Source organism: Anser anser (assembly GCF_964211835.1).
Source record: "Anser anser genome assembly, chromosome: 5".
In the NCBI taxonomy this organism is placed as follows: domain Eukaryota; kingdom Metazoa; phylum Chordata; class Aves; order Anseriformes; family Anatidae; genus Anser; species Anser anser.
In genome coordinates this window covers 25,174,256-25,196,345 of record NC_139725.1, presented here as the reverse complement: position 1 = coordinate 25,196,345, position 22,090 = coordinate 25,174,256, and the positions used below count along the sequence as shown (strand labels likewise).

The 22,090-nt window shown below is 38.2% G+C and overlaps 1 protein-coding gene across 1 annotated transcript; it reads left to right on the top strand.

Moving 5' to 3' along the window:
- The first annotated feature begins 4,723 nt into the window (after positions 1-4,723).
- Positions 4,724-9,675, top strand: GJD2 (gap junction protein delta 2). Its single transcript, XM_083838260.1, has 2 exons — positions 4,724-5,115; positions 5,434-9,675. The coding sequence occupies exons 1-2, from the start codon at positions 5,045-5,047 to the stop codon at positions 6,275-6,277; spliced, it is 915 nt and encodes a 304-aa protein (XP_083694386.1). The 5' UTR covers positions 4,724-5,044; the 3' UTR covers positions 6,278-9,675.
- The last annotated feature ends 12,415 nt before the right edge of the window (positions 9,676-22,090 follow it).

The window sequence follows — 22,090 nt, the reverse complement described above, 5'->3', positions numbered from 1 at the left end:
TTGTATGTTTATGCATTTGGTAACTTTCTCTTCTCTATCATGGTGTGTACAAATGCAGGCTGTCTTCCATTCTCACAATTAGGAACACAAGTGCTTGCCTGGTTATTGACAGCTTTGATACAAACACTGTTGTCTAGATGAGAAGACTCTGCTCTCCATGTCTTGATAGCAAAGTGACAGTGTTCTCGCTTTCTTGTTGCTTTCTGTTGAAAGCAGATGACCTCTGACAAAGGTCACCAGTGCATCCAGATCTTGTACCTTTTAGGAAGTCTTTGTTTTTCCAAGCGTAGGAAAAATGCATTCTTTTGGGGTGAAACACTCAAATCGTCTTTTGAAGGAATCTCATATAAGAAAGAGCAGAGAAGGGGATTTCTTTTTAAAATGCACACAGCAGCTGACTGCAGCGAGGATTGTACTCACACAGTGAGGGGAGAATGTACACACAACTGTTCATTTTAATGAGGAAGTGTAGGTGGAAGCAGATGACCTAGATGATTTTATGAATAAAAGATATAATCTGATGCAATCATTTCATTAATACACACATGGCGCCAAATGAAAACAGAATGTAGCAGATGGCTGTGAGAGGTCTTAGATAGGCGTTTTCAGTTGAGTAGCTAACTACTTAGATTTTGGGGATTACACCAAATGCTATCAAAAAGGAAGCATTCATCATGACAGCAATTGAAAGAAAGTACTGCAGTTTTATAAAAGTAATGCTGCAGTATCTCCCTTTTGTGACACTACCTAGAAAATGCAATCACAAAGCTGATGTGGGGCAATACATTTCACAAAAACTTCTAAAAGAAAAACTTATTACTTACTTAAGTAATAGCTTACAATTGTCCATGAACAGCTCTTGTTTCGCTCCCAATATGCTATAGTTGGTGGAAACAGTGTTTTATCATGTAATCATGGAATACAGTCAATCATCGTGCAGTTTTTGAATCTAAATATGGCATTCATTTATTTGCTGTAATTATGGATCCACTTTGAACAACTACAAAACAAAGATCACCAGGGAAGATCCTTGGGATAATACTAAAAATGCAGAGATTTATTCTGAGATAAAATATTTGGAAAAAAAATAGGATAAATATATATCTTTAAAAGGAGGTGGTTTGTGGGGGGTGCTTCTGTAAGGTCAGGATCCTGTTTTTACATGAGTTCATCTCAGCATAGAGAATAATGAAGCAGGGGAACACTGGTTCAGTAAGCGATGTGACAGTGGGTAGGAACGGGCCAGGTGGCTCCTTCATCCCGCGCCAGTCACGCCAGCCACACTCGGCTGCAGGGAGTCTGACACGGGAGCCAAACGTGTCAGCGGGTTTCCCTGTGTGCTCAGCTCTGTGCTTGGGGAATGTGCAGCCTGAGGGATCCGATGGCTTCCTGCACCCTTTACAAAACCAGATCAGAGCAAAAGGGCTTGATTTCTTAGAGAGAATCTGTCCCATCACTTCTTAGAGACAGATTAACCTCCGTTTGGCATCTGACTGAGGACATGCACAGTTTTTATTCTTCAAACCTAATCCAAGATCAGCTCTGTCTATATTATTTTAACATGAATTAATATTGAGGCAGGGTCATCTCTGAACACATACAGAAGCTGGAGCTCTAATTTCTTTTTGCAGAGCCTGTTTGAGCTCCTTTGCTATTTTGACTTTTGTATGAGGAGTTTTTTTGCTAATGTAAGTGGAGTTTGTGAAGATTGTGTAATGAATATGTATTCTTATGATAACAACAGCGTTCCTGCTGAATTTCATCTGTAGAGGAGTCCTCATTCACTTCAAATGCAAAGCAAAACAAACAAAAATATACCCTCCAACTCAAAAGCCTATGCTGGCAGTGTGAAGCTTTGTTTCCTTGGTATACAACTGACAAAATCATTGAACAGGACAGACCTGACCCTGCTGCAAACCAGTATTGTTGCTTCAGTAGGAAATAGTTCTTTGTAAGCCATCAGCTTTGTAAGACATAAAGCTTTGATAATCCTGAATGTTTGTGAATGAAATATAGGCACAATTTTATACTGTGAATACCATACAAAATGCAATACACACCCATAGCATTCTTGGCAGCCTGCTGCTCTGCAAATCCTGGCTTTATCACAGGCTGAAGCATTCAGGGGAATGGTGTAAAACCCAAGATGAACCTTGAGAAGCTGAAAATCTTCTTATGCCTATAACTCTCTCTTACAATTATGACTATACATAGTTTGAGCACTTTGTGATTTAGATAATTTGTCAGACAAGTCCACAGGTTGTCTTTATACAGGTGGTGAATAATGGGAATGCAAATAATTACCTTCTTCATATGCTTTGCATTGTTACAGTAAACACTCGGACAACATCACAATTGGTTCTTACTACTTTTATTTTGACAAATATGTAGGGGCCCAAATTAATGACAGCACTTCTTAGTTCCAGAACTCCTGCAGGTAAATTTGTGATGTATCAAAGTCCTTTGAGTTTTCCAGTCAAAACTCAAAATGTGTGTAAGAATCAAGAAAGAGACTCTTGGACTGAATTTTTTATTTTTTTATTTTTTACCCAAATTCACTAAGGTCTGAAGTTCAGTAAAATGTATCATGTGAGAGGCCAAGTATCCTCCATTTGAATATGGTTGTGGTAGGGCATATGAAGACACTGTTAGAAAAGGAAAGGTCAACTATGTCAGAAAAAGATGCAACTCCTGGAAGAGCAGGCCTGAAAGTGTTTAACTCTAACTGTATTTAAATAAAAAAACTATTTTATAACAGTGCTTATGTGTTTGAAGCATTAATTTATGGTATCTCCCCTTCATGTTTCCACAGCTGGGCTAACAGTGGTAAGTAGAACTTATCACATACAGCAAACAATGATTGTTCATTAAAAGGTCAGTGTTTGATTCAACCAGAATTAGATTCCTTTTTATTTACTGGTCATAAAAACTCAGATATGTGGGTGTTATATTCTGATGCTAGAGAACATCTTCCCTTTGTAGGAAACCTTATGTTTGACTGTGGACCAAAATCTCCTCTCCTTTCTTCAGTAATTTCTGTCAAGGGCTTTCCCTCTCTGTTTGGTCTCCTAAATAGGATTATCATCATTAGCTTCTTAGCATATTCCCTGCCCACTCTCCTTCTACACATGCATTACTGCTTCCTTTACTGCCTTGATCTCTCTCATTTTCAGATCCATTTCCAAACACAGACTTTGGTGTCCGTGTGAAACACTCAATGTTCAGGGTAGTTGCATAGGCACCGGACTCCTCTTAAAACAAAAGAAACAGCATCTTCTTTTTAGTTATGGTGTTGCTGCAGCAGCAGGTTTCACAAACTCTACACGCACAATGCAGGAAGTGTGAGAACCAGCTTGAAGGAAGAACAGAGTCAGTTTTTAAGAAAACAGCGGTTACTCAGTGTCCCCAGTAATTCCCAACAGCATGGTAAGGAAACATTCCAGATTATTGAATGCTTCTTAACAGACTCTTGACTGGGAGAGAACGAAAATCTATCAGCTTCTGTGTAAAATGAGGTATTCACTGATCTCTTATTTGATACTTTCCCAGTTCAAAGATTTGGGGATCCAATCAGAGGCCATCCGCACACACCAAATGAAAAGACAAATCTTGGGGTGTCTGAAACACACAGATGACCTCTGCTCAGATGAAGCTTGGTCTCATCTATTCAGAAAGCACTTATCATTAACACAACACAGAATTGCTTGATGAGAGAGCTGCAAAGAAAACAAAGGTCTACGCTGTTCACAGTGGCTTGAGCGGTTCCACATTGGAAGCAGACTGATTTTACTGAATTTGGCAATAGGAACATAGTGAGCAGACTGACTTGAATTTTTCTTACGTTCATTTTAATACGATCACTTGAGCAAAAAGAACAGCAGGTAGGAAGTTGTAGCTGATCTTTATGGAAAGGTAGAGAATACACCTTAGGTTTCACCACCAGGAAAGAGTCAATTCCAATTGGTGCCAGTGCCTTGTGTGGGGTTGGTGCAGTCTGTAAGGGTATCTGTAAATATATATATATTTTAAACACAATGCAATATTTAAGGGGAATATGTAGATGGACTATATGGTAGGAAATTCTTTAAGTTACTTTATTCTTGTGGTGCTTAGGGATGCTTTGTGTGAAGGTTTGGTGCCTCTCCTAGCATGAATCCAACCTGTCTGGGAGCTGTCTGAAATGGCTATGTATCCGCCCCATTTCTCCTTAGCCATTCTTCTCTCTGTAATCGGGCGAGGGTAACGGTGCGGTAGCTCCCCTCTCTTCCAAGGGCACGCGGCTCTCTAAGGTGAGGCCACCGCTTCACGCCGCCCCTCCTTGCCAAGCCCGGGGAGGGACCGGAGCCCGGCAGCCCCCGGGAGCCCTCCTGCGGCTGGGGGTCCCAGCCCAGGGCTGCCCCGTGGAGTCGCTGGGCTGCCAAAAGAGCCCCGCGCCGGCTCGGGCGGCTCTTCCTCTGCCCGGCCTCCTCCTCCTCCTCCTCCTCCTTTATTTATTCCGCGTATTCCACCGCCTTTATTTATTTATCTTCGCCGGAATAATAAAAATGAGAAAATCCGAGCGCTGCTTTTGGCTGCTCTCCACCAACCTGTCAGTGACGCAAGCGGAGACTACTTAAAGGCAGATTAGAGGCAGCAAGACATTAAAAGCCAACCTTCCTCCCGCCCCGCCGCCGGGCCGCCGCGCCGCGCCGCGCCGCCACACGAGCACAGCGGGCCGGGCCGGGCCGGCCGCCGCGGGGCCCCGAGCCGAGCCCAGCCGGGACGAGCCGGGCTAAGCCGAGCCGAGCCGAGCCAAGCAGAGCCGAGCCGGGTCCGGAGTCCTCGGAGGGGCTGCCGCGTCCCTCCGCCTGCCCGCCGCCGGACTGCGGGCGGTAGGGGGGGGGTTGCGCTTTTGTTCGCTTTTCCTCCCCACCGCCCTCTGAAACAACAACAACAACCAAACAAAAATTAAAAAAAAAAAAGGAGAGGGAAATAAATAAAAAAAAAAAAAAGGAAGAAGTGAAGAGATCCGCTTGCCCAAGTCTTTGTCTCCGGATGAACAGCGATGGGGGAATGGACTATTCTAGAGAGGCTACTGGAAGCTGCCGTGCAGCAGCACTCTACTATGATAGGGAGGTAAGGGTAAGGGCCAGGGGAGACGGGGGGCGCGGGGGTCCCGGCCGGGCAGGGCTCGGTCGGAGCCTGGAGCGGGCGCGGGGGCGCGGGGACACCGCGCACGCCGCCGTCCTTGTCCCCAGGGATCCCACGGGGGTCTCCCGGCGGGGCAGCCCAGCGCCGGGCCGTGCGCTTGGGCCGGGGGGCTCGGTCCCAGTCCCGGCGGCGGTGGCGGCCCCGGGGGTCTCCCCGGTTTCGCGAAGCCGAGGCGCTCCGTGCCCGCTCAGCACCGGACAGCTCCCGGGCGGCGGCGCGCCCTGACCGGCTTCTCTGTTGCAGGATCCTGCTGACCGTGGTGGTGATCTTCAGGATACTCATCGTGGCCATCGTAGGGGAGACGGTGTACGATGACGAGCAAACCATGTTCGTCTGTAACACGCTGCAGCCAGGCTGCAATCAGGCTTGTTACGACCAGGCTTTCCCTATTTCGCACATAAGGTACTGGGTGTTCCAGATCATCATGGTGTGCACGCCCAGCCTGTGCTTCATAACGTACTCCGTTCACCAGTCTGCTAAGCAAAGGGAACGGAGGTACTCCACCGTCTTCCTCACCCTGGAGAGGGACCAGGATTCAATGAAGCGTGAGGACAGTAAGAAAATCAAGAACACGATTGTCAATGGCGTGCTGCAGAACACTGAGAACTCCACCAAAGAGGCAGAGCCAGACTGCTTAGAAGTGAAGGAGATCCCCAACCCTGCCATCAGAACTACAAAATCAAAGATGAGGAGGCAAGAAGGCATTTCTCGATTTTATATCATCCAAGTGGTCTTTCGAAATGCCCTAGAGATCGGATTCTTAGTGGGACAGTACTTCCTGTACGGATTCAATGTCCCTTCCATGTACGAATGTGACAGATACCCTTGCATTAAAGAAGTAGAGTGCTATGTCTCTAGACCCACTGAGAAGACTGTGTTCTTGGTGTTCATGTTTGCTGTCAGTGGCATTTGTGTGGTGCTCAATTTGGCAGAACTGAACCACTTGGGCTGGAGAAAGATCAAAATGGCAGTGAGAGGAGTACAGGCAAAAAGGAAATCCATATACGAAATCAGAAATAAGGACCTGCCAAGAATGAGCATGCCTAACTTTGGCAGGACTCAGTCAAGTGACTCAGCTTATGTGTGAGGCTGTGACAGACTTGAAACACGGTGCCAGGTGGAAGAGACCCAGACACCATTAGAGAAAGGTACATTGCTTAGGCAAGCATTTTATCAAACCACCAAGAAAGCCATTAAGGTATTGGATCTGCACTTACTGAACTAGCTGCAAAAATGCAGTGCTATGTAAAAGACTGAAAAAACAGCTATAAAACCATGCTTGACCTAGCCTTACAGCTACTACTATTACTACTTTTCTTTCTAACAATTGGGTGTTATCTGTTGGTGGAGCGGCTTTTTTTTGGTCATCATTAGGATGAGTTTACAGTTTGGACCGTCTGACTAATTGTTGTAAACATGTAGAATGTTCATATTAAAAACCTGCAAGGATACTCTATATGGGGTGGGATGGGGTGGGGGAAACTGTTGCAATGTGCAGATGTAAGCATGTTTTAAAAGGAGGGTAATTGCACTGTAAGGAATCTGACCACAGCTCAATCAGGACATCTGCTTTCACCGATCTCACAGATGTCTGATGTTATTTTGCTTGTCTAAATCACAGAGTTTATTCCTGGTGTGTATTACTAGCTATTTTCTAACATAGTTTGTACATCAGTTAGTTATGCTAAACAATAAATGCTGAATATAATTTTGCCATTTTTTGTTTGCCTGTCCACACACACACCAGCGACCTTAATCATCTTATGTTAGATGTGATCTACAAAATATATCAGTACATTTCAGTTCATTCCCTAATATGTGCATGAATAAGATGGAGTTGGTTCATGCCAGCCAAGTTATGTATTTACCTGCAGTTACCTATGATGACACACATACCAAAGGAACAGAGTTCATTGCTTTTAACTGTGATTATATCACCTTCTCTCTGCTCTTATTTATATAAGTGCCATACTTGAAACATCCAACTCTGTACTTAGTCAAAAGGTTGTCTTGGGATACCAGCTGGAATAAAGTGATTTTATACTCTCCTATGTTTATTTTATGCTGTTTGTGCTGTTTGTTTAGTTATTGCAATGGTGTAAAAAGCAGCTAAAATCTCTATTGATAAATAAAGTACTTGCCTTTTTTTTTTTTTTTTTTTTTTTTTTTGTAAGCCAGAGAGATTTGTTCTTCTTTATTATTGCATACAATTGCAGAAACATGCAAGGTCAAAATAATTGACTTACAGCAATTACTCTTCAGGGTTTAAAGTGTCTTGTTGATATTCTGAACTCTAAGTGATAAAACCTGGGAAATCAGAACTATTCGTTATGTCTGTTTTCCTCTTTAAGCAAGCTTTCTCTGTGTTTAAAGCCTGATCCAAAGCCCACTGACACCAACAGCCTTCTTTCTGCTGACACTAAGGGCAACACAGTTGGCCGCCAAGGTCACTCTGGGAATAGCCAGAGTACATTTACCTTGTAAATGAAACAATTGCAGCTTTTCATCAGGGAATCCAAACAGTAACCTCAGCTTTTCTGCCTTATAGCTGATTCAAGAAATATACTGTTCCTGTCCCATCAACTTACCTGTAAGCCACTGGGGCAGTCACAGATAAATCTCTATTAATAGCAACAATTTTAATAGAGTCTACTAAGTTCTACTTAAGGACCTTATTTAATTCTCATTGAATTCAACAGCAAATATCTCACTGGCAACAGTAGGACTTGGATCAGGACTCAAAAAACATACAAGTGCATTCCTAACTAAATGCTATCTGCCCTTTAAAGAAAAGGGCCAAAATGGTGCTGGAAAATTTGAGGATACTTTATAATACATGAAGGAGACAAAGGCTTGGAACTGCAAATGTTCTTTTGATTGTATTTTATTTCAAGCCTGACAATGGATTTTATGTGTTTTGGCCTGGAGATAATGCATACAAATCTTTTCCATTTGGATTACAGTAAATACTTTAACATTTTGTTCTTGTGGTTTGCCAGCATTGTCACATAAAAAAAAAAAGAAAAGTCAATTAGTTCTTAGATAGTATATTCATTATCATTTTCATTTGTGGGCTTTTTTTCTTCTGCTGTGAAACATAAAAAGACTTTGAGAAGTGTCGTGTTTTTAAACATTTTTAAAAATATTTTTCCTTATGTATAAGATGAATATTTTTTACAATTTGATTATAGAAACCCTTAAAATGGATTTCTCAAATGATCCTCTGCAATATAAATGCACAGTGATATTGCTAGTTGACTGCATGCTCACTGGAAAACTGCATGTTATTTTTAGAAAGACAACATGGCAGCTAAAATCTCCATCTGCAATATAACAAGCTTCTAAAGATTACTATTTGACACACAAATCCAAGCCTGATTTTCATTTTGCAGAGTCCTGGGGTGGTTTGCAAAATCTCCTTTGGAATATATATTGAAGAGGAAAATGTTTGACAGTCAAAAGCATTGTTTTAATGTTGAAGAAATAGGAGATTGTGTGCAAAGGGCTTGATCCATTGCCAATTAAATTTGAAGGAAAAAACTCATGCTGACTCCACTGGGCTTTGGTTCAGGTTCAGCATGATTTCCTGTCAGGCAGAAGCCCTAATGCAAGTTATTTCCTGTGGCTGCATAGCCAGTGTTCAGTCAAGCTCTAGTGAAGGTGCAAATCTTGATAGCTGTAAGGTTTTAATACCTTGAATTTCTTTGCATAAGACACAGAGAGGATCTGTTTGTAATAGTCAATGCCGGTGACGCAGTTCATTCAAATATTTTATGCAGTTCCACATTTTGTACTCCAGTAAGCTGAGATTTTTCAGAATTTTCATAAGAGAAGTATATAAGGAAATGCAAATGTTAATTTGTGCAACAGGATCAGTGAAAAAGAAGGCAAGGACTCATATTTTGATCAACAGAAATGCAATCCTGCATATTTTCACTAACTAGAATATGGCTTTTTGTATTTCAGAAGAGAAATGAAATGGTGTCAGGAGATCAAGTGCTATAGTCTTCCTTTTCAACTGCTGTTTTTCATTTTTACCTACTACCTATTTGTCATGAGTAAGAGGAAAATTACTAACATCTTTTTTGTCAATGTATCATGTGAGAGTCATATGATTAATGCTAATGGACTGTTTACATGAAAGCTGACTATTCATTTACAGAATAAATGCTTTAAAACTATTACAGCAATGGAAAAGTGTGTTAACTGAACAGAACTGAGAGAACACTAAGCTGAAGAACACATTACTGGCCACTTAGATCTTGCTCCTGCCTCACTGAAATTAGTCCATTTTGTCATTGATATCTGTGGAAGAAACAGATATTAAATATGAAAATTCAGTTTATCTTTGTATTATTGTACTGTATACCCTGTTTGGAACTTGTGGACAATAGTGTATCTCATCTTAAATGCAAACAAAAATTATGAACACTAAGCTTTTATGGAAAGCTGCAATAGGATTGAATACACAATTGATTCTATGGAATTTCAATATTACTTTCTATAAACTGACATAAAATAACAATATTAATTTTTGTGTGGTCCTGATCTTGTGCTCCTCAAATCTGCATAAATTTCTAAAACTTTTAAATAATATTTTTGTCTCACTAGGTGTATATATGTTGCAATGACATTCTATAAAAAAGTTAATGTTAGTGAAGAATATTTTTTCATCCACAACTAAAAGAGCACTTACATTTCTTTGTAAGAGAGAAAATGGACCAGATGGACATTTTCCATCTTCTGGCTTTGTTTTGTTTGAATATAAATGTTCTGTGTCCCCTTACTCCTTCAGTGGAAAAGGTTAGATGCTTTTTCTCGATGTGCAAATATAGGAATGGGTTCAAAGAGGTGGAGAACTATGAAGGAGAGAACAGGCATGGGTTTTACCTCATTTAGGATCTGGTCTTGCTCTTTATGAAATGATGAGACTTTGTTTTCTGTGGGACTAAGACAGTTACCAGCTGAGGGAAAAATCTCATTATTTCCTGAGACTAACAGTGGGAATTACGCTATTTCTGCATTGCCCACCCATCCCTGGACATTCTGGGAAATTTTTCCCAGGAGTTCTATTTTATTGTAAGCTTCCGAAAAACACACTAGGTTGGTATCAGTTATTATGCCTAACACCAGATTCTAAATCTCATCCCTCTCCCAGTGAAACACTGGTATCCCTGTGGAAAAAAAAAAAAAAAGAATCACAGTAGGAATTGCTTCATATTATGTCCATTAAAATGCACTAAAGAAGTCAGTCAGGAGTCAGCAGCCTGTGAAATAAGTGCAGTCAGATGATACTTCTCTGTATCATTCCATAGAACCGCATTAATAATAATAATACACATACATATATCTCTCACACACATATATAGCTAAATATACATATAAGTGCAAAATTATTAGAGGAATTAAACTAATTTTCCCTGAATTATATTAGTATATTAGGGATTGAATTTCAGAGATGGATACAGAAGAAATGACATAATCAAAGGGACTGGTTAAAAACTAAGTGCAACGATCTGACAGTATTTAGCATTACCCTTTTCCCGTGAAATTCTGGAGCTATAGGTTATACTAATTGCTTTAGCAAGTTTAACTGAGCAGCTGTGTATCTAAGTTACAGCTAAAAAGAGGCTTGCCTTCATTACATTAAAATCTATCAAGCTTTTTCATAGTGATGACTGAAATACAGGATTTACTCAATCCAAAGATTGTGGAAACCAACATATACAGTGACTGTCTGACTTCCCCCCAAAGTGAAGATCTCTCAGATTCAACAAAATGTGAAAGTAAGCTAATTTTGTATTAATCTACCTCTCTGTGTGCATGTGGTGTGGCTGGAAATGACAAGGAAAGTTTATCAGTATCTGGATAATAACATGCATCCTGAAGTGATTTAACAATTTGAGACTTTTAGTTTATTTCACTGAAAACCAAATTCCATTGCATATGATTTATCTGTAAATAAATTGCATGGTCTAAAATCAAAGGTAAGTTCCTTTCTTTCTTTTTTATTTTTTTAATGTTTTATGAAGTCTCTGATGTAATCATGTTTTATTTTATTAAAAAAAATCAAAAAATTGCTTGTTGAAATTGATCCAGTCTCTCTTTATTTCAATGTTATTAATAGTTAATACTTTATGTTAAATCTGTTAACAAAATATTTTTTTGGAAGACAGCAACAGTAAAACATTACTTGCACCAGTAAACAGCATTGCCTCTGGAAGAAATTTCCTAGTCAATATAAGCTTTATGTGTTAAATCTACTTTATAATTATTAATAATTATTATTATTTTTATTTTAAATAACATTGGGCAGGGATTTTATCATACTACAATTACAGATAATGAAAAGATAAGATTAAGGAAAAGGAACAATATATAACAGCAAAATTGTTGAAAAAGTAAGGATTTGAAGGTATTAACAGAAAAACAGGTGGGGTATGGGCTTAATATGCAGTTTAGGGATAAAAGTATATTCAAAACACTTTCATGTGAAAATATACAAGATTTCTTGCATTATGTCTCATGTGAGATAATCCATTCTAGAATCAATTTAGCAAATATTATTCATCCTTTTCTTTGAAGAGTCTAAATGGTGCATTACACTGTCCAAAGGCATCACGAATACTAATATTCCTGTGGCTACTCTCAGCTCTAGTGAACTTAACATATCTGGAGGTGTTTTGAAATGCACCACATTCTCCATCACTGGTCCATGATGAAACCATGTTGTCGTCAGAAAATTTGCCCGTCAGAAAATAGACTATAAGTGACATAGATATCCAGTAGGCATAGGTGGGGTTATCAGCCTTAAAACTTTACATTAAAAGGTGACTTGCAACGAACATGCATTAAGAATGGAGTTACTACATGGCCAGAAGAAATTGAATATAAAGGGGCTTTCATGTTTGCTCTGCATGCAATGTTCTAGAGGTACAGGCATTTTGAAAAAAGCTAGCTTTTTACAAATTTCTTAACTTTCCCTTTAAAAAGCCTCCCTTGCTCTAGCAATGTCCTTTATACAAGAATATGTGAATCTCTACGTATGTTCAGCTTCTGAGAGGAAAGATTCCACATCTGACATTCTTTAAAGTCCTCAAGTAGGTGTACCTGAATAATATGTGTTTTATATATATAATACATTCGATTCTTTACCTCCATTTTCTCATGTGAAAGTGGGAATATAGCTGTAAGAGCAGGAAAATAATTTGTTGTATCTGCTATATATTTGTAGTGATTTCTCCGAAGTGAAACACTTAATATTCATATTTCTGTCCATTGAGACTATTGAGGTTTCTCTATAAATGGGGTGGAATCACATTCTAAGTAAAATCTCATGTGTACAATTAAGAAAAAAAATCTAACATTTTGACATTCATTTTGCAGCATACTTTGTTGTTTTTATGTTTTAATTTATTGCAGTGCAAATTTTCTTGATGTAGTCTTCGATTTAATACTCCATATTACGTAACCAGAAAACTCTATTATTCTAATTTTTATTTTCTAATCATCATCGTGAACTGAGATTTTGTGTGTATTTTAAGGTATTGTAATCCTTAAAGAGTGTCAGCAAATGTAATCATTATTTTGTCCAAATTTGCATGAGGCAGACAATTATGTATCACTGGAATTGTGTATTTGTTGGTTTGTTTTATAAAAACAAAGAGAAGTTCAGCTTCTATCACTGGGCTTTATTTATCACCCTAATTATTACTCCATTTCAAGAAATTAGGTATCCTGTGTTTATTCATGCCATTGTCATTGTATTTAAGTGGAGACTGAAGATTTTCTCTGCCTTCAGCTGTGTGATATACACTTCAGACTTTGGCTTGCTTTTAAATTAGTAAGACCAGTGTATGAGCAACCAAGGGAATCAAAATGCTCAGTGTGACACATCAGGAAAAGAAGTGAATTTTAAAGTGATGTTGATCTTAGGATATACTAAATAAGGTCATTTTCTATGGTATAATCACACATAAATAAGTAGGTATTGTTGTATGTTACACAGTGTTATTAACAAAAAGGCATTTAGCAACTACTGAGGGACTTTTATTTGGACATATTTAGTTTTTTAATTTTTCAAATGGTTGTTTAAAACTCTCTAAACATGATGTATTAATTAGAATTGTGAAGTTCTAATTGTGAAATTGGTGCACCTTCTTAATTTAAATTTCTGAAGTACAGATGATAAATACATCTCTTGATAAAAGACTGCTTTGCTTGTGTGAAACTTTGCTGGCAGTCAAGAGAGAATGGACTTTAATTGTACAATGTTTATTACACTGCAGTAAGAGCATAGACAGACAATACATTTTTAGTATGATTTATGAATTTGGCAGTGTGACTCATTAACATTAATGTGCTGTGTGCAGCTAAACTTTAGTATGTTAAACAGAATATATTCATCCATCTCTGATGTTTACTCAACACCATGACCTTTCCACTGTATATTAATACAATATTTTGAATTCACTTTAAGCTAATTAAACTTTGAGCTCCTCCTGTACTCTTTCATGAAAACACTTCTCAGGGAGAAGTTAGCTTGTCAGCGTGAGCATATGGTTATCTAAACTTAGCCTATTTTATTGAAAAGGTGTCAAATTCGATACATTGAGACTGTCACATCATTGGACTAGCTGCTTACGCTTTGCAGTATTACACACTTAGTGATACAGTGAGCCAAGTAGCTGTGCAGCATTGGATACTTTATTCCTCCTAATCCTGTAAAGCCTATGATTTTTTTCTCTGTTTGTTCCAATGACCTTCTGCTTTGAATAAGAGACAAAAAAGAGATCCTGCCAAAACCATGGTCAGGACGTCCGGCTACGGTAAGGTCAAAATGTGTAAGGTTCTGAAACAAAAATATAAAAATGGAACAATGTTTAGATTATGGATCATAGCCAAGCAGGACTTTTCCTCAGAAATGTCCCCTGCTACTGTAGTATAAGGCTGTGAATAATACTATAGGGCTGTGACAGCTACAGTAAGGCTGCTGCACTCCCCTGTGCAAATATTTAAATGTAATTAGCACCTGAGTGGCCACTGGTCTGAGTGCATGTCTTGAAGACACTGGATGGCTTACATACCTGTTAAAAAGAGTTAAAACCCCTGTTTGTTTGTTTGTTTGTTTTTCCAACATCACTCTTTATGCAATTACACCCCATGAGGTAAATGATATTCGTTGAAGCAAATGTGTTTTCTCAAAGTTCATCCTAGGACAGTGGATCATACTCTCACAGGGACTGGAAACGCAAAATGGACTTGTCTGTTCAGCAGCATAAGCAAAACCATGGGGGGGAGAGAACAGGAAGAGCTGGCTTTGCCAGTTTTCTACTGCTAAGGAGAAGTGGAGAATTAAAGTGGTGATTACGGCTTGTCCTTGCCTTCACCCTTGTCCTCTCTCCTCAGAGGCGGCTGTCACCTCGCATATGCAGCCCTTCTCTGGACTCAGCAGCTGTGGCACGCTCAGTGGCTGTGCCTGCTGTTGTCCTGTCTTTGCAGGACGTGCAAAGGACCAACAGAAGGACCCAGGCAGTTGGTAGCTCTTGCTTGTCCATGGATGGTTTCATTGTTCTTCAGCAAGACATTAGGCATTTTTCTTGTGCAAGACAGCTGCCTGTAATATCAAGTCTTGCCTTGGGCATGATTATTCATGCACTCAATCCATAGTGCAAAAAAAAGGGTCTAATAAAACACAAGAGTTACTGTATGAAATGAAGGCTGTAATTTCTCTGTGGCTCAGAGATATACACAACAAAATTTTTTACATAGGATCATTCATTCAGAAATGCTGATTCATTATGAAAGTAATGGGTATTTCAAGTTGAATTCTATCTAAGAAAGTGAGAGGCTACCTCTGTCAGTACCAATTGGAAATCCGCAGAGTTATCAGAGAAAGAACAAAATGTCACATGGAAATTAATGAAGAGTAAAAAAATAATAAGGGCAACATTTTCTATAAAGTTCATTTTTAATTTAAAATAAAACACTGTGTGTGTATATATATCCATACACATAAGATCTTCCTTCTTTACTTGTGATGAGCACAGTATGCAGTTATCCTCTTGCTAATTTTTTTTTAATACTTTTTATAACACCTTCTGTCACTCAGTGTACTCAGAGCTTCAGGACAGTTCTATACTGAAGATGAACATATTTAAATACATAAATACTGTCAAGTGAAAAAAAATAAAATTTAAAAAGTCTCCAAAGAAGAAAAACTTCTGACTATACTGTAGAAATCAATTTGTTTTTTAAAGCAAAATATATCATGAGAAATTTTAAATGAGTGCAAGGAGACACTAACTTAAATGAAAATGGCAAACATTACTGACAGTTGAATGACATAATTCAATAAATTTTAAATTCTAATTTTTCTTTATTGTTTTAGATGATGCAAAAAAATGCTTGTGTGGTAGTAATATGCACTTATAAATGCAAGCTCAAAAAGCTGTACATGATCCTGTCATATTTGCAATGGCATTGCTAAGAACAAAGGCCCAACCTCATAACATGTGTGGTTATATGTATGGAAATTATCCTGCACCCTGTTTCAGACTTCTGTAGATGTTGTTTCAACTAACACTGTAAGCTTTGTAAAGAAGAAGCTGGGGTGTGCAAATACGGAAGTCTTTCTGCTTATTTTGCAAAGGTAGTCAGTCACTTTGTACCTAGGATGTCATTCCTTTCCTCAAGTAAGTAAAAGCATCTCACGGTAACTTGAGTGCAAATTGGCCTTTCATTTGTTAAGAAATTCAGCCCTGACAGGTCTTTTGCAGAGAAGTGGAACTGAAAGCTGGAGCTGGTGACTTCTAAATCATCTCAGCTGGTTCTTCTGCAATATCTGTCAGCACCCTTACATCTGTTTCTCAGGCAGTAAAACAGCTTCTGTCCTTCATGGCATGTGATAAATTGCTTTTCTGGGTTGAGACATTTGGTTCTGTAGCCATGATCCCAAACTGTTACTAAAATCAACAGGAAGAATATTATGGCTTCTGTACAGGTAAGTGGTTTTATGAGCATTTAGGGTTTGTGGGCAATGAAAAGAACACGTTTTTATCTAAAGTTTTCAACTTAAAGATGAAAAACTTAACCTTTTATCTACATTGCAGTTTCCGTGGTTTTATTCTTATTGACAACTGTTACTGACAATATATTAAAAAAACAAACAAAAAAAAACAAACCACGGACAAACAAACAAAAAAACATTTTGAAAGAATATGGGAAAGTTTTGACTGTCTCTGATTTATACCATCTTATATATATGAAGGTCCTGTTGCTTGTGTTTTGGCTTCATTCATTGTATTAATCTGATTAATTCCAGTAACAGTTTGCATCTCAGTCCTTGCTATTGTAACTCAGTTCCTTTTCCTACAGCTCAATGGTTATTGACAGGCACAGAAGAAAGTATTTTAACTCTTTAAAAATCCTCTCACAAATGCTCTGTTAGAATCTCAGCAATCGTCTACTTGAATAATTTTTCACTGTTTTATTACAGGTGGCAGGTCTGAGTTTAGCTACTGCGCAGAAGACAGCAGCTCACTGTCTCTCCTCTTGCAAAGATGATGCAAGAAGTGCAGTATAGGCTGTACAAATATGGGGACATAAACATTTGCATAAAAAGGTATATGCAGAAATGTTGGTAGTATAGGTTGCCTGTGGTGGTCTGGACCTTGCTTCCCTTCAGCAGCATACAGATGGATTTATAAACTCAGTTTGGACTGACATTTTCACCATATCAAGTGAGAACACAGCCTGGCACTGTTTTTACAACTAAACAATGTCACAAAAATAAAATTCAGATTAAATTTATTCTGTTGTGCAATTGCTGCAGCTGCATGTCAATATGAACAGTGTAACACTTCAAAATGAATATGACAGCTGTCTTTTTCATTCTTTATTCCAGTCACATTTTTGGTCAGCTTGCTAGTTCCCCACTGAATTCACACACACGTAAAAATGCTTGTATTTATTGTGAAGATCTGAGGCTCTGTCAATTCCCTTGGTGTTTTTATGCTGCCTTTTCAACCTTCACAAAAGGCAACGTTCTGAAAGATCCTTTTCATTGCACAGACATGTTAGGTCTTCATTTCCATGGGGACTGTTCTTCGATAGTTGGTTAGCCATAGGCTTATTTTAACTGCATTCAGGTGACATTAAAAGCTAATGACAGAAACACTCATCAAAGAAATGAGTGGCTCAGCCTCATGGCAGAGCAGAACATCTTGTTGTCACAGTGAGAGGAAATTCAGTCACCTTTAATTTAATGATTGTGCAGCCACTTCTGCTGAATTTAGCAGTTACTCCTATTTACAGTTACTCCACTGACCTGAATGTACCCTGAGAAAACTTATACATCTCTGTAAGACATCTCCTTCTTCTGCCCCTTGCTGTCACTCACTGTGAGGATTATTTCTATGCTGCATACACAGGTATGCTTACACACTGTTATGAGCCTAACCATGGTGCCAGAGAGCTAGGAGCTTTTAGTGTCTGCTGACTGACATCCTCCTGAGGCTCAGCTGCCCAGGTTTAAATAAACTCAGGTTTCATTATAGTCCACTGAAGGCAATTTAGAAACTCTGTCCTCCGATCTGTGGGTTTTTCATGAACCTTTGGATTTTGGTGGAGCTACATTGTCATAAAAAAAGGAAAGGTGAAGCAAAGACATTTTTTTTCTCTCCCCCCCCCAAGAGCCCATGGTGGACCAAGACATCTCAACTAAAGTTTTATGGAAAAAATACTACATGTTACATTACAACAGAAAATGAAATAATAATAAGCTCAAAGAAGGATGTTCATTTGTTGTAGCAAAATTTAACTGCTTCTGTATGATTTATTCACTTTGTTTCCTTCCTTGAACCTATGAGAAAGTACTTGCTTGTTTTTTTAAATGCAGCTTTTTTGTGTACTTTCACTTGATGTCTTGTGTACAGGTAGCAGTCTGGCTGATATTGAAAATAATTACAAAGATAACTTACACAACATCAGTAAAATCAGTGGCTGAGTCAAGAATAAAACTTAGGAAAATTCAAGGACTATTGATTAAAGTACCTGTCTGTGATTTCTAGTATTCTGCTCTTAATGGTGGGTGAACCCTTGTTCTTAATTATTCAAAAGAATCATAGAATCAATAAGGTTGGAAAAGACCTCCAAGATCACCTGCTCCAACCATCACACTACCACCAATGTCACCCACTAAACCATATCCCTAAGCACCAGGTCCTACCTCTCCTAAAACACCCCCAGGGATGGTGACACCACCACTTCCCTAGGCAACCCGTCCCAATGCCTGACTGCTCTTTCTGAGAAGACATGTCTCCTCATTTCCAACCTAAACCTCCCCTGGTGCAACTTGAGGCCATTCCCTCTAGTTATTCCCACTAGTTATCTATGAGAAGAGGCCAACCCCCAGCTCCCCACACCTTCCTTTCAGGTAGCTGTAGAGAGCAATATCTAAGCATCCATTTGATAGCTGATACGTGGGCTACAAAGGTGAACAATAGCAAAGCTGGCAAAGAGTTACTTAAAGTAAATGACCTAGAACTACATGGCTAAATCACGTTAATATAATTCAAAATCTTCTCCTATCTCATAACAAAGCAAAATGACCATGAGACTACCCCTGTTTTTTCTGAAGAACTGAGAGCTGTTTGGGAGATGTTTTATCTAATTGGTCCAAAAGCTTCCCTAATACTGTTGACAAAGTTAAACAGCTTTATTAAGATCTGGTACTCTGAATTAATTTTTCAAGTTAAGAGCTTGTAATTAAATAAATTTCACACTTACTTCCCCCACTCTCTGTGTTACAGTGCTGCAAAAAAAAAGAGTGAACTGAAAACAAAATAGCATCAGTTCTTTCAACTTTGAGCTTCACTCTTTATGCCTACACAGGTGTTTGTGACTCTACAAGCACCCCGTGAAACTAAGGCAATTAACCCATACATCTGTAAAAGAGTATAAGAGACAGGGAACACTTCTTGTGCTGCACTGACTAGAGTGGAGGACTATCAGCTGGCCTCAGATGAGGGACAGCACACAATCCTGACAGCCTCCTGAAAGCTGTGCAAGTAGGAGGTTAGCAGAAACTTTGCGTTAGGAAGAGGTGCTAAATTCCCTGAAACACATTTAACGTTGTTTATGTTCTTCCTGCATTATGAAATTTGTGAAACTTACTAGGGCTTTTCTGCATGGAGCCAGCACTTGGCACTGTTGAAGCTCTTTTAGTTTAGGGCACAGAACTTGGTTCAAAGTATGCCAGTTTACAAGTCTGGAGGGTCTGACCACTATCGAAAACCCAGGACAAAAAAAAGCTGTTAGAATTTCAGCTCATTAACTGGCTCTAATCCTTTAAGTCCAACCTGAGGATGCTTATAAGACAGCAACAAGTAATTCATTAGCTATCCTGAGCAAAAGCAGATGAATAGAAGTGAATCTCATTATGCAAAAAATCTCGAAGGTGGAAGAACTGGGGATTCCAAAAATATTCTCCATATGTAGTGCTGTGACACCTGATGAGAGCTTGATATCAGGGAGGAAAGTGAGATATGCAGCTAATTGCAGCCTTTTGGCTTCTGAAATAATGACTTCATTCAGTGGATTACCATTTCACAGCTTTGCAGATCCATTTTTTCTAACCACCAAATACAGTTTGGTTCTAAGGGAGGAATTAATTGTAATCTATAAATTACTATATTTATTGCCATAAAAAAGGATGTGCTATGAAACCTGTACTGATTTCTTGTGAAAAAATGCAATCTTTTTTTTTTTTCAGTAAGTGTGAAAATCAGTTTTAATTTTTCAAAGTGACTGTTCATTCAATTGGATAGAAAGGATAATCTTTCCTTTAACAGATTTTTCTATTTGTTTGAGATGTAAATTCCAGATACTTCTCGCTTATGCTTGTAAGGAACTTCAGCCTTCCTCCACTCATAAAAAAAAACAAAACAAAACATATTCCCACCCCAAAGCACCTCTTCAACCTAGGTCATTCTACTAACCAGTTTTCTTAATTGCTTAATTTATCTCTCACCCAGTATGTGCCATTTAATACTGTTGTATATGTCATGTTCTTTAAACTGTTTTTTTTCTCTCTCTCTCTTTTTTTTTTTTTTGACAACTGTGTCTGTTTATGAAAGAGATATGAATGCTATTGGAACATCACAGCTCATTCAATAAGGTGGTATTGGTTATAAAATAACCATGGAGTCTTATGAAGCTAGAGTTTGTTGCAGGGTACAAGCTAATTCACAAACATTGGCAGCTTGATGCCATGAGCACTTCTGATCAGACCAGGAAAAATTTGTGTGGGAATCTTACTTCTTGAGCTGACTGGAAGATAATCATGTCATTGTTTAGTAAGAAATATCTGTGAATGTTGTTTTTAACTTCTTTGACAAAAATCTAACCTGCTGATTTAAATACCTGCTTTGTTCTGTCATCAATTACAAAAAAAATGATGGCAAAAAACAGAGAGGACAAATGGTCAAAACAAGCTATTAAGAAACAGTTCTAACACTATCTTGTTCTCTAGAAAAACCTTTGCATAATAAGGCAAAGAGCCAGAGTACTATGCAAAAATTTCATTTGTTTGAATTTTGAACAGTGTCACAGAAGTAATGTTATTATACCTATATTACAGGAATAAATAAGGTGAAGAATATTGATGCTTATCCTTAACATTAACATAAAATTAAGTCTGATTTGCTAATTAAACCATACCATGATAAAATCAGAAAAGTCTATAATGTAAATAATATACTTATTAGACATAGCTGTCATTCACATCCGATTATTTTGTGAACGTTTATACTTGTACAAACCTATTGATTTCCTGCTGGTTATTTATGGGTATCTTAGAGTAGAATTTGGTCTAGTGACTTCATCTGCTGTCACAAAAAGTAACCAGATTATTTTGATAGGAAAGTCCACAGGGAGTAAAATGCATATATCTGTGTGAATTAATTTGATTTAAGTACTGCAGGATGGGATTTAATGATTAAACGCATTCTGTTCTCTGGTAAAAACAGGTACCAGATGGTATGCATAGCAAAATATGTTTGCTCTATACCTGTGGGTTTTGAAGTAAAATGCAACCTTCCTAACAGCTGGCATACCACCTCAGGACATCTGAAAGTGCATAAAGTGGACAGATATTATCAGATTACAGAAGATTATGTTGAGCAGTTTTCATCTGAATTTTATAGAGATAGCAGTGTGAAATAGGAACTTAAACAGTATACAATAATACTACTTCCATGCACCATTTTATATCTAGTTTGTAGATTGCTGGCTGTGCAGTACTATCTTTCTTAGAATAGATACAAATGTCATATATAATTTATTCTGTAGTTTCCATTGCTAGACAGAAAAAAAAATACACAGTTATCTAACAATGTGTTGACATGCTGGCTTATATATAAATAATAAATAATTTTGTACAATCTCCTAAGGGAGCTGTCAGAGAAGAAATTCAACAACCTACTGTATCTTTTCTTTTTCAGTAGGGGTAATATATATAACATTTATTGTTTTGTTCTAATACAGGAACTGCATAAGCCTATATTATCAGTAACTCAATAGAGTTAACATATATATAAAGCTATGTTTGAGTTGTTGGGAAAGTTACGTTTGCAATGCATAATATAGTACTTGTAATATTGTAGTGACAAAAAGCCTAACATCCTTGGGTTATTTAGGGTTTTTAACAAGGCTAGTCTTCATCTTAAATCTTAAGCTAGTTCAAGTATCTCCTCAGAGCACTTTAGAGTGCTATGAATCTTTTATTTTTGAACTGGTAAATTCTGCAGGATATTCGCTTCCTGTTTTAAAGTTTCTAAAATATCCAAATTCTATAGTGTACGGCATAAAGTGGTTTTAATCATGTTTGTATGAGTTGACA

Excerpts from the sequence above, each read along its gene's own strand:
- GJD2 (XM_083838260.1), top strand. The coding sequence starts at position 5,045 with ATGGGGGAATGGACTATTCTAGAGAGGCTACTGGAAGCTGCCGTGCAG. Across the intron at positions 5,116-5,433 it reads CACTCTACTATGATAGGGAG|GATCCTGCTGACCGTGGTGG; the intron begins GTAAGGGTAAGG and ends TCTCTGTTGCAG.